This window comes from Lepidothrix coronata, unplaced genomic scaffold, assembly GCF_001604755.1.
Source record: "Lepidothrix coronata isolate B3197 unplaced genomic scaffold, Lepidothrix_coronata-1.0 Scaffold117, whole genome shotgun sequence".
Taxonomy (NCBI): domain Eukaryota; kingdom Metazoa; phylum Chordata; class Aves; order Passeriformes; family Pipridae; genus Lepidothrix; species Lepidothrix coronata.
In genome coordinates, this window is record NW_016690297.1 from 418,617 (window position 1) to 436,260 (window position 17,644).

The window sequence follows — 17,644 nt, forward strand, 5'->3', positions numbered from 1 at the left end:
ATTTTATTCTCCCTTTAAACAGAACTAAATCTCCCTTTAACTAGAAATTATTGCAATTATGTAAATTGCTGTTATCACACTACTTGCTTTAAAATAAATAAATAAATAAATTCTAAATTATAAATTCTGTTCATCTACTTACCAAAACTATCGTTTGAGGCAAGATAAGTCATTACAAGAAAAAGCTAAAGGAAGAGACTCTTATTTGCTTTGTGTCCCTTCAACCTTTCCTAACAGTTGGAAGCAGTGAATCAAAGGTAAAATGAACTGACTTGCCCCAGTTTGTTTCCATGCAACTTAAAGCTGCATCATTAATGTTTAATGTTTACTCCCATTGGTCACAAGAAGCTTTTTACATACTGAATGTGTTTCATTTAAGAGACCTTTTCTCCTAAAGAAAGTGAGAGATGAAAGCTATTCATACATCCTTCAGCTACTGAGTAGACCTAGAGGGCACAAATTTTGAGTTCAGCTTCTCCTTTTGGACAAAAAAAAAAAAAATTCACACCTGAAAATAACTCGGAACCAAACTGAAACTAACTTGAAGTAAACAAAAGTTAAGCAATAACGCAAAAACATACATTGTTTATCCACAACAATCATGACCTCAAAAACTGAACTCTAGAGAGGCTCAAATTCTGACCAATTTCAAAAGATCAGGCAGCAGTCAAAACAGTAGAGACAGGGGAGCTTTGGAAAGGGTACTGAATAGATGATTTTTTTAACCTGACCATGCTTTAACCTTTATTAACCAACCCTTTACAGGGCACAGGACAGACTTCTTGCCACTTTGGCTCAAAAATCCCTTGGCAATATTCTCAATGGGCAGATGGGTGGTTGTATGCACTTCTGAAGACATTATCTTTTTGCCTTTGAGAGAACTCATTAACCCTAACATAAACCTTAACAAGAAAGCTTTTTTATGACAAATATATTTGTTTTTAAATGCTTCTATCTAAACTTTCAGCTTAATTACATTGTGCAGAAAGTCACTCCCTAGTAACATCTCAACCACCTTCTTCACTATACCCATAGATGCACTCCAGAAGTTCCACCTGAGCTGGAACATACACCAGGCTCTTTCTCCCACTCCTAGTTTTGGAAGCCATGTTAAATTATTAAGGTTGCCAACAAAGAAAATATGTTGTGAAGAACAAAGAGTCTCTGAAAACAGCCACTTCAGAAAGAACAGCTAAAACCCTTGTGAAAGTGCAGCCTGAGAAACACAAGAGTTCGTAACTCCAAGTGAGGCCAGCCTCAAGTTTACAATGAAGATTAAAATCTGTTCATCCAAATCAATTATCCGTCCTGAGTGCACATGGTGCATTTGAACTGAACAGTCTGGGGAGGGCTTTGCATCACGGTACATACTCAGTGACAGCACTTATTTCCCCGGCAGCAAGCTAAATTTCAGCTTAATAGCTCAAACATTCCCTTGACTATACTCATAACCAAGGTTCCTGCCTCTGCAGTAGCTCCAGAAGAACTACACATGAACTCTTTACCTTTGAACCAAAGTGACTAACACTCACCCAGAGCTGCTATTCTCCATGCCAGATAACCTAGATTTAAAATAGATACACATTCACAACAGCATCCAACAGAAATGTGCTCTATTGGACTCCAGTGATTTTGCAAACTAGCAAAAAATGAACAAGCATTAAAAACAGGGATAATCCATCACAATATGCACTTTAAGCATTTACTAAATGTACTTTGGATTTAATTTATTTATAGCAACTCAGTGTTCCAGACTTGCATCACTATATGATTTAAATATAACAAATTTTTATTCTAAGACCTCATTTCAGCACTCTGCTTAGTACCTGGTTCCAAGACAGGGAGATTTTTTACTTCTGCATAAGTACAAAGAGGAAGATGATTTCTCAGCAACGAGTCATTATATTCTTGAATGATAGTCTCCAATCCTGCTTCTCAAACTGTTCATCTGGAAATATCTCAGTGCCAAACTATCTCAGATTATTCAAATGCATCATTCCTCTCTTGACGCAAATGGCTTAATCCAGTAATTTATTGGAGTTTTTTTAAATCACTGTAATACTTTTACCATGGTCTTGCATACGTAAATGGTGACTATAAAAGATGACCCGAACAGATTTTTTAAAAAAAAAACTCTCATTTCTTCATGAATATATACCAGAGGTCCCTAAATATTCCCAGCACAACACACACAGTTCCTCTTTGTCTACCATCCACTTCTTCCTCTCTAGAGTCTCCTTCCTCAGCTCTCTCCAGCATCCAAAATACCAAATGAGTAAGAGGCTGCTCTTGGGATGGCCAAGTAAAGGCTCTCCTTGAGCTGGCTGAGCAAACAGCACTCCTTGCTTCCCCAGGTGAGTGCATACACGTGTCCATGTCTACAGGTGCATGGGACATCCAACTTCACTCCCTCCATCCAACTTCACATCCCATCTCTGGATGCCTGGCTTCTGGGGCAGGAGGTGACTTGGGAGACAAATGGGGGAGCACATGCTCAAACACATCTCTTTTTCTAGCACAGGCAGGAAAACTGACCTTAAGTCATACACGAAGACATCTTCATACTTCAGACTACTTCATCAATACTACAAGTTTGCTTCAGAGATCAAGCCTGGCCTCAATACAATTCTGGAGAACTACTGGGGAGGGGAAAAAAATAGACCAAACTATTGGCCTGCCTAAGTCCAATTTCTGTACTGAGAGGACTTCTCTTGACAAGAAAGCACTGTTCTGCATTCCTTCCTCGCCTCCATCACAGGATGGCAGTTTTACTTTGAAAGGGACCCTAAATGGAAGATTCAGTTTCATTTTCATACACCTGACTCACCATGCCTTTTGGGACTACCTGCAAATGGTGCAAACCAGGCTCTCCATATTGCCTGGCACCCTGAAAGCCTACAGTCTATACAAGCCAAGCTTCAACGCTCTCCAACCCCTTCCCCGCTTAACCCTGCAAAAACATTTAGCAGGTGTGTCTGGTCTTAAGTAAGGGTAGAAGGTGGTCCTGCAGATTTAACTGCATTAGCAGTGATATTTATCATGCTCAGCAGAACAAACACCAGCTTTGCTTAAAACAGAACAGTGGCAATAGCAATGGCTGTCACTCTTGTGAGAAAATGGACCCAGTTTCCAGGATTATGCTTCACTTTGGGGGCTGAAGTGACTCCAGAACAAACACTCATGGGTGTATCCTCGAGTGTTTCTATTTCGCAGCTCTACTGAGGGAGGGGGATGGTGAAAGAGAAAAAAAAGACATCTTCCCACCTCACCTCCAACTCCATTTTGCAAAACACCTATTTTTATGCCCTCAGTGTACATGCTGAGGTGCACGACACTACTACTGTAGTAATGGCAGCCACACCCCTTGACTTCTTGTTTGCTATCCGTCAAATACTCGTACGGGGTTGTATTGAACTGCAAAATACGCTCAAATACAGCTCTGAAGCGAAGTCCCAGCCAGCTCCTTGATAGTAGTTACTATAGAAACCAGTCCCTTGGCACAGGCTCTCACAGCAGGAAATCATGCAGATTTCAATTTTACATAGTAATAAATGCTGCAGGAGAGGAGAATTTCACAAGAATTGCAGGGGCTGACTGTACAAACCCAGACCTCTTCTACCCCGTGACACCACCACACTGCAGATGAATGTGCCCACGCACACAATTGCCACTGCTCTCAGTTTTGAAGTGGTTTCTACAAAGCCTGAGTTGGGGTGGCTGCTGGAAAGGTGGTAGCATTTTTCAATGGCTTCATTGGATTAGAAAGCGTACTCATTTTTACACATAAGAAGCCCAAATGAAAACAACAAAAAAAGCACCAACTGCAAAGCAGCAGAAAGATTTAAGCATGTATGTAAGAACACAGAGTCCAAACATTTTAAGGAAGTATTGTCAGGTCACAACCCAGGGCTCTTTTAGAAACAGCCCATCTTCCTTTCCTTCTCCACCCTGTCCAAAAAAACCAACCCGAATGGAGGGCAGGTCACAGATTAATTTGTAGAAAAAAAACTGCTGTAGAAAGCACAAAGACAAGAGGGAGGACTCTCAGCCCTGAAGTGAAAGAGTGAGGTAATTATTTTAACTTTTCAGAAGCAGTTCTACAGGTTGGACTCCATCACGCATGGGAGTGGAAGACACACACCACAATATAGTTCTTGTCCCAAGCAGATGATAATTTTCTATTGAAATTCAAGAACCAGCGGGGACTCTTCCTCACCTCTCTAACTGAGCCTGTAAGCCTGAACAGTGCAAGTCTGGCTATATCAACATGGGAAGAAAAGAGCAGGGAACTGCTTCACTAAAGAAAACTAAATGAAGGGAGGAGGGAAGGGGTGAACAGCTTGCACAGCAACAGGGACAAACATTTGTGCTGGCAACACCCGACAAATCATCAAGCAAACAGAAGGACAAGAAAATGAAGGAAGCTGGTCTATTTTTAAGCAAGACCTCATTATTCTCATTTATTACCATGAACATGCACTGCTTCCCAGGAAGCAGCAGGTACGCAAACATGAGATGAATCATATCACCAAGTAAATCACCTGGCAGTAGAATGCTAGTTTGCATGGACACACACAGGGTGAACACACACGATCAATGCCCCTGACACCTCCGAAAATGCGTTGGAAGAGCATTCTGGGAGGCAAGCCTGCATTACGGAGAGCAAAACACCCTGTTAGGCAATGCAATTGTCACTGCTGCTTCTAAAAATGACTTTTGTTAATGCTTTTGCTAATGATTAGATAGAGCTCCTTGTTCTGGACACTCCACTCTCAATTAGTCTGCTGGAGCTTGTAATTTCACTTTTTGTATAGCTCTTATGTCATTAGAAACAAACCTAATTTCTGTCCAGCTACAGTAAGAATAGACTTAGGGAGTTGGAGAAGACACCCCAAGTCAAACCGCACATTTTATACCACAGCCTTTGCACAAATTGCCTTGCAATTTGCAGGAACTTCGCAAGTGGTTTAAGGACCTGTGGACTTGGGGTGCAGCAAGGTTCAGGTAACTGCTGGACTCTAGTTAGGTCCACACACACCTCCCTAGAGGTCTGGTGAGTTTGCATGAAGCCAGCTGACAGCATCAATCTGATCCTTCACCAACTTATTATGTCTTCTTAGAAGCCATCACTGAGGTGGTCAACAAAAGGACAAGCTTTGAACCTGCATTTCCAGACAGCTGTGAGGCCCAAAGGATAAGCCTGCAGAATGTTCAGCAACTTGTTTGCTATGGGCAAGGTCCACTAAGCAAGGAGCACTACCCTACTTCCCAGAAACCTGGCTTAGTCTGAACTGATATATTAATTCTCCTCCCACACAACACAGAACTTCCCTTTCTGTCTTAAGGCAAAAAGATACTAAATAAAACCCAATGGAAACAGATCTTCAGCTACCTTTGCTATCCAACTGGTGACAGACTAAAAATAAATAAATAAAAGCTGCAACAACTCTCTTGTTGTGGTTACTATAGGATTGTTGCTATGTGCCAACTAGTAATTTATCACATCAAAAGGCTGACTGAATTAGCCTGAAAGGGGATCTCCCACCACAGGAACATGTGCTACACTGGGAAAACCAACCGCCAACCAAAACCTCAGCCTCCACTTTCAAATCCACATCCCATCATCAAAAGGATGCTTTTACATCTTTGATTCTAACCTAATATATTATCTGAAGGAAATCCTCAGAGCCATTTATGATTTATCCCCATTACTTCCCAAACTGGATGTTTAAGACATCGGAAGTTTGGTTCTGTTGCCAAGACTGAGAAAACTCTTTGCAGCTTCAAAACCGGTATTTAGTTACTGAAGCGTAGGTGCTCCTAGTGAAGATGCCCACAGAGATATAAAGTCATCATGTAGCTGGCAACAACAATCAGTCCATCCATCCCAAGCCTGCAGAGAAACCAGGACCTAATATTCTATCCTCCTAAAAGCAACAAAGCTGCCTAAAGAACTATGTCTAAATGTATAAAAAATTAATTCTGAGCTGTACCCCCTCCCCACACTCCCAAAGATTTCTGATTCAAATAGCGAGCAGACTTACATTCAGTCACGGAAAAAGAGGCCAGCCACTCCTTCTTGACACACTTTTCACTCCTTGGACAAAGCATTAAAGAAGAATATTCACTTCTTCTCCACTCATCGTTACCTTTCTCTCCTTCACAGAAGTCTGTCTCGCATTCAAGTTTTCTGTTTTGGTTTAGCATACACAATCACCTGGGAGCATTATCCCCTTCCTAACAACACTTCAGTCTCTTAGCAAAGCACCTTAAGTTCAAAAATTACTGGGCTGAAGGGCAAATACAAACTCCACTCCTGTGTCTGTCTGTGCATCATACCAAGGAGTAGCTGACTACGTAAGTTATTATAGCCATTATTTTTGTCTATTGCCCTGAATACTTCTCCTTAGGTAGGGACAAAGCAGCAGAAATGTTATCAATAAGCCTGAGCTAGATTTCAACTTGACCTCAAGAAAAAAATAATATCTCTTTATGCTGCAATGCCTGCATTCACCCAAAGAAAGGGTAATGACAATGCTTCACCTCCGGAGCACCCCTTTCAACCCCCTAAATATAAAATCTAATCATTAATCACCAAACCACTTCTTGTGTGTTTGGGCATATAAAATGTTCATCCCATTCTGACTGCTCCAGCCAAATGGGCTCACATCAGCAGCAGAGTTTTCAGGGTGACACACTTGCTTAAAGACATGGACTGACATTTGCTAATTGTCTAAAGAAAGACAGGAACATGGAAACAGCAAGTAACACAGCACTGCCCTTCTATATGTGTTTTGTAGTTTTACCACTTCTAAAGCAGCATATCCAAGTCCCAAAAATCAACAGATGTGTAATGTGCATCCAGCTTCAAAATTATCTGCCAACAATTCTGAACTGGCCCTGTGTTTTGCATCATCTTCATGAAAGTATAATGGAAGACTGAATGGTTCATTTAAATAATTTTCTTCCTGATTATTTTATACATGAAAATCCAAAAAGAAAAAGCCTGGACTGTATTATTATACTTCAAAGACTCCATAGGAGGAATAAGCACTTATTACCAAGTCTTATCTTAACTGACAGGAAGCTCAAACAAAGGTTTTGTTATTTGAGTATGAGCATCTGAAATTAAAGAGGAGTCAGAAAAACAAAGGAATTGGACAATGAGAACCCCTTTCCTGTTGTGCCCAACTTTGTTTTCACTCTGAAATTAGGCACAGATCATCATCACAACTCCCCAGTCCATAGCCAGGAGCAAAGGAATTTATTTCGAAAATGCTGCACAGCTTTTAGGTCTACTGCCATAGATTGTGGTGTCTTTCCCTTCCCCAGTCTCCATTTCTGTTTTCTCTTTAATTTTTTTTTTATTAAAATAAACAAACTAAAAGCCACCTTTCAGTACTGCCCATAAGATTTTGCCATGTCGCCAAGGATTTATCCCTCGGGTTACACTGTGCCATATTTGCAGTGAGTGAGACAGTGGTTCAGAAGGCCTAAGCACACTTACTTGAAAGATAACAAGATAACAGATGTTATCTTAAGCCCTATGACACTTTGCGCAGCTTGTCACCTTGGAGAACCACTTCAATACATACCATACAGATCCTGGCCAAAATAACAATGGAACACCCAGAGTGAGGACAACCTGCAGGTGTACTCACACAATACCAAGAGCAACGCGGATGCAGAGTCTGCCCAGGAACACAGATCTGCAGCAAAGGTACTATTTTAAGCAGCTTTATTAAACATGAAGAGCAGTCAGAACAGTGCAGTACAAGAGCCACCTGAGGCAGACACTCACAGATCTCAATCAAGTTTATTTTTGTAAGTAAAAGTGTTAAACCATACTTATATTTTTGCGTGCTGATATAGTTTAATGAAGCCTGAAAAAAAGTACAGGCACTTTAACACAGCACTTCTTCCAAACTGATATATCCTGCCCCTCAAAAGGGTACCATTAAAACAACTATGCTGGTTTTGGTACCCTGTCACTGCTGCATGCCATGCAGACTTCGGTTGAGTTTTGCTTCCAAGTCTACTCAGTGTGTCTTGGTAGCTGGCTGACCATCCACAGTGCTTCCCTCCCTCTCAACTGGAATTTCCTGCAACTCTTGTCAGTAGCCATAAAATCCTTAAAGTCCTCTCAGATGTGCAAAATGAAAGAGATGGAAAATGTAAAGAGAACCAACCAGCACGAGAGATGTCAGAATTACCAAAGGCACGGAAAACATACCTTTAGTAGCACTTGCCAAGATGACTTGCCAAGAAGAAACTTCAAACATTACAAGCACTACAATCTATGGAATCCAACTGGTCAGAGAAAGCCTTGTGATAAAGTGAAACGTATCTTGAAGTGATTTAACTAATCTCCTAATATCAAACACACCTATGTATATGCAAAACCCTTCAATATGAAGGAAAAACAAAAAACCACAGGACTGGGTATCAGCTGCCTCATTAACAATCTCACTTTGAAGATCAATTTTAAGCTTGGGTAAATCAAAGCTTTTAGATCATCTTTCCATAAATTTTAATTTACACCTGTGCAGATGTAGATAGGCAAGACTGGGGCAGGCTTTTTTCCACGGAAGCTGCTGATGGTGTATTAAGGGGATACAGAAGACGTGTGCATGTCTTCAGATTAATCTCCCTCATAACACAAGGAGGAGAATTAATTTTCACACCTACTTTTTTAAGTTCTCGAATTCTACCACTTACCTACAAAGGACATTCAAATGCAGTAGAGGCAGAATAACAGTATTCAAGAAGCAAAGTAGTTTACACACGTCCTTTTACATCTGTTCAAACCTAACTTACAGTATGTTTATATGTGATATGTTTATATTTGGAATGCACAGTTCTTGCTTTCATAAGAGAATAAATTTTTAATGCACAAAATATCAGGTAAACAGATATTAAATTAAATTAGACTTAAACCTCTTCCATGCTTCAGTTAGAATTGATGCTGATAAAAACATTCAACATTTCAAATACTGAAAGACATAAGCCATATAAGAAAAGCCTGAACTAAAACTCACGAGCTCACATCTCCCCAAAAGGAAACGTCACTTTTTAGGTATTTAAGCATTATTATTAGATTATTTAAGGTATACTACGGATTTAAAGGTATCCTGAAGTACCTACTTCGTTTAATATTTTATGACTATTCTCTTTAATAATCACAGTGAGAAATAATACAGATTCCATTGCAGACTAGAGTTCTGCCAGGCTATATGCCAAACAGTTGTTCCTTGAATAACACAAACTGCTACATAGATGTGTCTACCTTGTCAGAGTTCAAAAGTCAAAACATCAGAAGGAATTCTGCTTTCAAAAATCTCTAGTACCAGCAAAAAACCAGCACACACTGCTATACAGCATTATTACAGAATTAGCAACATAACTTGACAACCTCCTCCATTCAAATGATATTTTTCAGATGACCAGACCCACAGAAATACAACATTTTGGTGATCCACACATCAGAACTACTTTTCCAGTGTTTTTCCTGGTCAGGCAAAAATCAAAAAGCATTGAACTGAGGGAACTGAACTGAGGAAAAAGGAGAGACTAAACTTTGGGTTGACACACATTTAAATGGAGTGGCAGTGAAGAAGGAAGCAAAAGCTGAAATGAGCTGCTTGGGAAATTAATTTTCGTACTGAGTCACCACAAAACACCAGGTACTTCACATTCAGGGCTTCTCCTACTTCAGAAGCTACAATGTGAAGAAAATACAGCAAAATACAGGTTATCCAACTCATCCAACCATGGCTTTACCATAGGCAGAGCTCCAATTATGCCTTCTATTTGAGCTCCAAAAGGGAATGTTAAGATTAACTTTGTTACCATTGCAGAATTAGAAGGAAGTAAATGACATGGAAAGAACAATGCACCAAAAGGGAAAAGAGGATGCCTGGGAACAGCAGTAATGGCACACAAGGCAAAGAGATCATCTGGAACAAGGAATGGCATTGATGGAAATAAGCTCTCATTCTTGAACACTGCAAAGGAAATTGTCTCCCCTTGTATGCGTGTGGACATGTACATCCACGTAAATACTTTTTCGTCTTTCAAAGCTAATGCTGATGCAAACAGATTAAAGAGTAGCCAGAGAGTGCTTCTGCTGACTGATAAAATGCTTTCATCAGCTAGATGAGTGGGTCTTAAAATAACAGGCCATTTTCTGTAAAGCTATCAGCAATTACAAATTAAAGGCAGCACCCAGGTTCACGACACTTCAGTCATCCTACAAAGTTCCATTTCATCCTACACAAACTAACACTGTCCCTCTGAAACAGGTGCCTGTTCCAGCATTTTTATATACAGTTAGTTCCCAGAAGAAGCATTTGGCTCATGCAATGATAAACCAGCCTTAGATTTAAAATACACCAACTTCCCTTCCTTTGTCATGGGAACTGCTACACAAGTCTCATATATCCCCAAAAACTGAACATGAACTTTGCTGACTTTGGTTAATCTGTTAACTGTAAACTTTGGTTTATCTGTTAACCCTCTAAACAGTGTGAAGCATAGCCAGGTGTTTGATTAGACAATCAAATACATGGTTTTATAAACTGGGTAACTAAGAGGCAAAATTTAATGAAGAATTGTTCAAAGTAGGTAACTCCTAAAAGGGAAACCTGAGAACCCATTATAATCCCCACATCAGAGAAAAAAAACAAAACAACTAAGTGTGTTGTATTTTGGGTTTGGAATGTAAATCTTTATACTTACAGCAAAATACATTTTTTATGGAATTGTGTCCTAGTAAGTCATAGAGAGCTTTGCCACCACCTTTAACAAGGCCAGGTGTTCATCTCTGTCCACAGTAACGTAGAAGGAGCTGTATTTCTTAAAGAACCAATGTGCAACCTCAGAGATATACTTGAATGAGCACAAATGGAAGTTGGGTTGGGAGGCAGATCAGAACCACCAGCTAACTTGGAGTTTTGATTCATTGCCCAGAACATCACTTTCTAAAAATAAAAACAAAATTCCCTTCTATCCTTTCAGTCAGAGAAGGCAGAAGACAGAACAGAGGAGCTATACAAATTTGGCATGCCTGGATTCACAGAGCTCCTTTTGTAAAGGATGTGTTCAAAGAGATAAGAGACAAGACACGACACTTGTTGGACAGGATCCAAATAACACAGCAGAAAGTGTAAAATACCCTTGAAAAACCTGCACAAGTCATTTCTGTTTGAGAATGGGAAAGTTTCAGTCATTCTGGTATCTCAATGCAAGTTCTATAAGCCTGCCAGCACAGCTAGAAGACAAGTCCCAAGGATTTTTGGTAGTTTACTTTGTTTCCCCCAGAGGAAGAGAGAAGAAATAGAAGAGAACATGCTTGAAGGAAAGACACATTAGAAATCAAAGTGAATTCTGCCTTGGGTCTCATCCTGAGTTTATTCCACTTTCTGTCATGTTTATTATTTTACATGAGTAGATTACCCATAATTTACAGAAGGTACGCATATAATGAGGAACTTCTTATCAGAATGTAAATATTAGCTTTAGACAGGAAAAAAATATTCTTCCCTCTTGTCATTCTATGGCTTGATACTGGCTCCAGCAGCTGCTACCACTCCTGTCAGCCAGAAGTGAAGGGAAACACAAGTCTGGCTGAGTTTGAACTCTGCTAATGAAAATGCACACTCTTCACATCAGCAACGTTACTTTCTCCCTCTCCAAATCGAATGTCCAAGGGCACATTGGGACTGTAAAAAAAATGTTACAAAACCTCTATGGTTAGAGGTGACCAAAAGCCGCTCACTCAGCAGTGCTCTATGCACTTTGGATTTACTCTTCAGCAATAGTTCAGGGACCCAGTGACCATGGGCAATGCCCTACTGCTGCAGGGACATCTGCATGCGATGCCTTGGTCACTGGGCATCCAACATCAGAGAGAGCCAGCCTTTTGTCTCCTTCCAACTCAGCAGTCTGGAAGGAAAGCCAGCTGCACTACTTTGGCTCTCCATACTCACTAACAAGCTTAGATTGCTACCCAGAGAAGTCCACAGCCCAGGAAAATTAATTTTGACTTGTAATGTCAGACCTAAAGGGGAAGGACAAGCCACGATTTTCCTCAAAGACATAAGTACAGGCCACTGTCATCATTACTGGCAGACCCCAAAGGCCATAGGATCAGCTGGTATCTGCTCTGCTCTGTCTCCAGCAACCCTACACTTATTTATACCAGCTGAGTATCAAGCTTTTTACATTTACACAAGGTACAGAAGCATCAGTGAATACAGATTTCAGTAAATCTTGCTTTCTAAAATATTATTCATCAACGTATAATTCAAATGGTAATTAAGAAGTGTTCACATGATTGATGACACATTTAAATTACAGGTTTCCAGCAATTTTTTTTTCTCTAAAGAAAAGACAACTTCCTTTTTCACGTGCCGTTTAGCGAAGTGCAAGTCCATCTAACAGATGTCTCACAGATCTGCTTGTCAATGTAACAAGTTAAGACTTTTTTTTTATTACGACAAATGGTATAAACCACACAGCATTCTGTTAAACTCAATATTGACACATCTGCTTACCACGTGTATTAGTAGCCATGTCAGCCACTTTCTGAAAGGCATCCAAAAAGGCAGCAGCTGCTACTACTGTAGTCCTGAAATGCATACAGATAACAAAACATTAGCAGTGTCTCATTGATGCCTATTTAATTACTGCCAAAAACATTTAGGCTTATAAAGAATAACACTGTGAACTTGCAGAGGCCACAAAAAGTATTCTCTTTTATATCTGAATTTAGCCTTTTCTCTCCTTCATTTCTTAATCCCTTCCTCGCTTTGTGTTAAGCACTATGGACTTGAAGGCAGTCACGCTAATTCCATGCTGAGAATTGCACAGGACAGGTGCTGTTTCAAAAGAGCACAGCCATCCTTCTTCTAGCTGATTTCCTCTGATAAACTAATATTAAGCAGTCAAACATGAAAAACAAATCTAACACACATTATACTGCACCCATTAGTATACAAATTACAGCCACTGCTATTTCAAGGGAACATGTATATTTTAAGAATAAACGTGCAGGAACTTCCTTTTATCTAGGACCCTGGCCAAACAATTTCCTGAGTTTTTCATCTAGGGAGTATGAGCATCCCTTGAAAAAAAATAGTGACTTCTTGGAAATCAGACTAGTCTGGAGTTCTTGGGCAAATGGAAAAGTGGGAAAAGAATTTCCACTTCAAGGGAAAAAAAAGCCAAAACAACCACAAAAACACCAATCCCCCTAAATAAACAAACAAAACCCCTTTCTGTTCCAGTGCTCCTCTAAACAGGACTGCTCCTGAGAGATACACCAGCAATCCCAGAGACTTCACAATCCAGTGTCAACCCCACTAGCCCTATCGCCCTCCACATCTGGAAAGCGCACACAGACCATGCATATGTTCAAGTGAACAGCAAACGTGAGTTACAATTTTCCAAACACATTTGTTCTAGATAAGCAGGCCCCAGAGCCCTGAACACCTCAGGTCAGTCCAGATTTCTGAAGGTTTATAGTCTGCTCAACCCAATTAAAGTGGAAGTAGGCCAGGGCTCTACAGGTAAAGCACAACTGTGCCCTCTCCACAGTTACCTCGTGGTTCTGTTTCCGCGCATCTCTTCTAACAGTAACTCTGATTTTCTCTCCTGATGGCATCAGTCAGCCTTTCCAAGCAAAATCCAGAATGGGGACTACCAACTTCATTTTGTTTCAAGAACTCCTTCCTAGCCTCAAAAAACCTGGCAGACCTGCAGGGAAGCTGATCCTTGGCCAGAAAAACCGCAGGACTGCTTAATTAGGTCAGATTTTATGCGAGTCTCACTCCAAATATGCTCAAGATACAGCGGACATAACTGGCAGCGTAGTAAATGGCCTACTGACAGCACAAAAGATTTGAACACACACACAGAAAAAAACACCCCAGGCGTGAAAGGACCAACCAAATGCATAAGGACTCTCCACATGCCCAGGAGATTAAAGGGAGGGCAAGAAAACCCCCGACAGCTAGCTAGCAATATTGAGCCCTGAAACCAGATAACCTTTTCCGGGATTTTCTTTAGCAGTGTTTGAGTTCATCTTCCAAACTTGTGGGTCACGCTGTTATTCATGTACCATGTTGTTAATTATTAATTATATTGCTAATAACAAAGTTCCATTTCTCCAGTAACAAGATCCAGGAAGACCTGGCTCCAGCTCAGATGACATCTGCTGTCCTTTATCAAAGCACACAGAAATGAAACAGAGGCAAAAGGCTCACATTTGCTAGAAACAAACAACAAATCCTCGAACACAGGCTTTCAAGCCACCTATCTGCATGTTCCTGTAGCACTGCATTGATTGAATGCAACAGCACAGGACTGGGAAATACACAAAACTATCCCTCATGCCACCCCAGAAGGCCTGTTTCTAAAGAGTACAAAAGGCTAGGAAAGTTCTCCATTTCTCTTCTTTCTCTCCTTCCTCTGCATCTTCCATCCTCAATGTGACATAATTGCTGGAAAAGGATAAACCATGTGCAAGTGTGGCACTTTAGGCACAGTGTGGCAGAAAAACATACTCCAGCCATTTAGGGCAAATGAGGCTAAACTCTAGCTTCTTCAGGAGCAGTTCATAACACAACACAGAACCACAAACCAGACTGCCAATAACCTGTTCCTGCTGCTGGGAAAAAAACACTGAAGTTGTGGGGAGCACAGTGAATATTGTGGTTTGGGGAGAGTTGTGAAGAATTGGAACTTGTATTCAGATTAGCAAAAACCAACTTTACAAGTGAATGAATTCTAGAGATAGCAGAATTGTTCTGAGTGTGATACTAATGGCACTTATTAAGTAATCCAGAATGCTGTTTTCAAAGTATACCCCAATAACCTAAGTTTTAATCATCACCAATACGTGATCCAGCAAAGGAATTCCCTTCAATTTTAAGGCAGAAGAAAGTGCTGTTAAGACTGCCAAAGATTTTTTAGTATTTTAAACCCTCTTCTAATATAACGCCTCTGTATTCTACACTAATAATAAGAGCAACATAGGGTTAACTCCAAATGTGTGCTCACTAAACAACAATAAACTAACTTTCCAGTTTTCCATCAAAATCCATGAAATTTAGCTCATTTTGTGTTTATTATGTACAGCTGTTGGTAGATTATGAATTTTCATAAATACATTAAAACACCAGTAGTAATGTATGAAAAATTACATGCATGGGTGTTGACTATGAAATATGCACAATTTTACTAGCAAATTATCCTGGCAAAAGCTGCATTTAATCTTAATGTTTGCACATGCAAGGAACTGTAGGGGATCTTGACTCTGTAACACAAAACTTACCGAAGCTGAGACTGCAGTTTCCCAGCTTTATTTATAAAATCTTCCCACACTGGGTAACTTCCCTGCAAGAAAAACAAAACACAACAATGAATACCTATTTTGAGCATTCTGGTTTGGATACTACAGATCAAATGAAACTAGATGTAAAGCAATAACCAAGACTGTGCTAAATCCTTATCCACTAACACCAAAATAAGTTTTCCCAGAAAGTTCTCTCTCACATCCTTAGACATCAGTTCCAAGCAGATGAGATGTCAACTGGTTCTGAATCCAGATGAAACTGCAGGTCCTCTGATGAGGCTTCAGAGAGTTTCCAAATAGAAACACTGGGCAAAAAGAAGCAGCAAAAAGAAATGCCTTACTTTGGATGGATACAGCAAAACCAAATCCATTAGAAGGGGGTGCTAGGATATTGCAACAACATGTACACAGAAGCTTCCAAAATCAATGGCAGGATCACAGTTGTTCTTCTCTACCAACCGATTATCTGTGTTTTTACCAGGTTCCCATCCTCTTTTTAAAAAATAAAATAAAATAAAGTAATTTTTCAAAGCCTGTAGAATAGAAGTTTGGCTTGACCAAGAAACGACCTCGAACACTGCCCCAAAGTAACTCAGCAATCAAACACAGAATAGGCACATGACAGCACAAGACAACAAACTTTCCCAACAGCTGCCTTGTCACTGCAAGACCTGATTCCAAAACAGTCCTGAATGACCTTGGAGACAATTTCTGAACTGAAGTTGATAAAGCAGCGTGGCATTGAGTGTATGCAAAATGTTTAAGAAGGTTTAATTTTTCCTGACCTCAAGTTTCCTGTAAAACTTTCCCCATTTTTTAAAACTGTGTTAAAAGGCCAGAGTTGTTTTTTTTTTTTTTTTAGAATACGGACACCACATTTTCTTACAAGTTCTGATCTTTATTTTTCAAAGTTAAAAAAAAATAAATTTTTTTTTAGACCAGAAAATGGTTAACTTGGGTTAACATGCAGAGCAAGTACAAATTTTCTACTAACAGCAGAAACTGTGGTAAAAAGAAACCTCAAAATTTCCCTTTGATTGGAGTCTAGAGAGTAAAACAAAATATCCCTGCTTCCTTTAATAAAGGTATAAGACTTGCTGTTACCAGAGCAACAACACAATAAAACCCAGATAAGGCAGGTCCTCAAGGCTAACCTTACCCCAGCTCGGACTGGAAGAGGTTGCAAGCAAGTGCACTTGCTTGTAACAAACTTAATCCACCCCCATAAACTGGTCTGCTTTTCGTAAGTAAACAAAAATCCATTGCCCACACTGCCATGAGAGGCCATTTTTTGTGTAGGGCAAAGACAGACCCTTCCCCAAAAGCTGGGAGATTCCAGCTCCTCAGTACACCCCAGCAAGGCACCTCACAGACACTTGCTGGGAGGCCTACTGGTACTCTACATATTTTTCAGCAAGGCTTGTGGGTTTTTTGCTAAAAGAAAATGAAAAAAAAAAACCCCAAAACAAAATCGGGGGCGGGGTGGTGGTAAAACCAAACAAAGCAAACAGGTGTTCATAAAACCTTGCTGTACCTACACACGATGGAGCCAGTGGGAGATGCAGATGGGGAAAGGGAAAATAGCAGTTATCTGGGTGGCAAGACCTAGAATATAAAGTGCCTTGATAAGCAAAAACTGTCAGACATTTTAAAAATGAAATAAACCCACCAATTATTTGAAAGAGGGGAAAAAAACCACTATTTCCTTAAACCTATTAGTCTTACTGCAATCCCCTGCTCTGAACCCAGCCTCTCAATGTCGCCTGCACTCCATGTATGCATTATGCATGTGTATGCCAGGAGCCCTAAGAGCCCTGACAAATAACAGCAGGGCCCGAGGCTTTACTGGATTTTCCAGCAAAACGCAGGCCGGCAAGCAGAGGATACCAAAGCAGCCTGATTATGTTTCAGTCTCGTCTCTGTATTATCCAGCTAAACACTCCTGATGGCATGCAGGAGATTGACACCAGCCCGGCCTGTAGCTGCTTCCCTGGGAAGCTTAAGACACACTCCTATCAAAACACAGCTCAGCAATAAAAAACCCTTTTTTTTTTTTTGTGCTCAGCCTGGCCACAAAGCAAGCAAAATCGGAAAAGTCGTCAAGCATTTCCACTATTTAGTCCTTGCCTTTAAAAACTCTGTTCTCTTCAAGCTAAGCCTGCTCAAATAAACCATAACAGCTCACTTGATCAAATAGTTCACTATATTTGTTTGGTTGAAATGAATGCAGTGCCTTCACCTTGGCTCTGCTATACTGGCCAAGGGCACTTGATCTCATTTTGAACAGTA

General features: G+C 40.3%; 1 protein-coding gene across 12 annotated transcripts in view; it reads right to left on the reverse strand.

Annotated features, from left to right (window-relative positions):
- MTSS1 (MTSS1, I-BAR domain containing) overlaps positions 1 to 17,644 on the reverse strand; it is a 125,321-nt gene that overhangs the window by 93,233 nt on the left and 14,444 nt on the right. For all 12 annotated transcript variants that reach the window (XM_017825220.1, XM_017825221.1, XM_017825229.1 and 9 more), the window contains 2 exons: positions 15,335 to 15,396; positions 12,555 to 12,628 (listed from right to left, as the gene is read on the reverse strand). In XM_017825220.1, the coding sequence (XP_017680709.1) occupies positions 12,555 to 12,628; positions 15,335 to 15,396 (136 nt within the window). The remainder of the gene's footprint in view (positions 1 to 12,554; positions 12,629 to 15,334; positions 15,397 to 17,644) is intronic.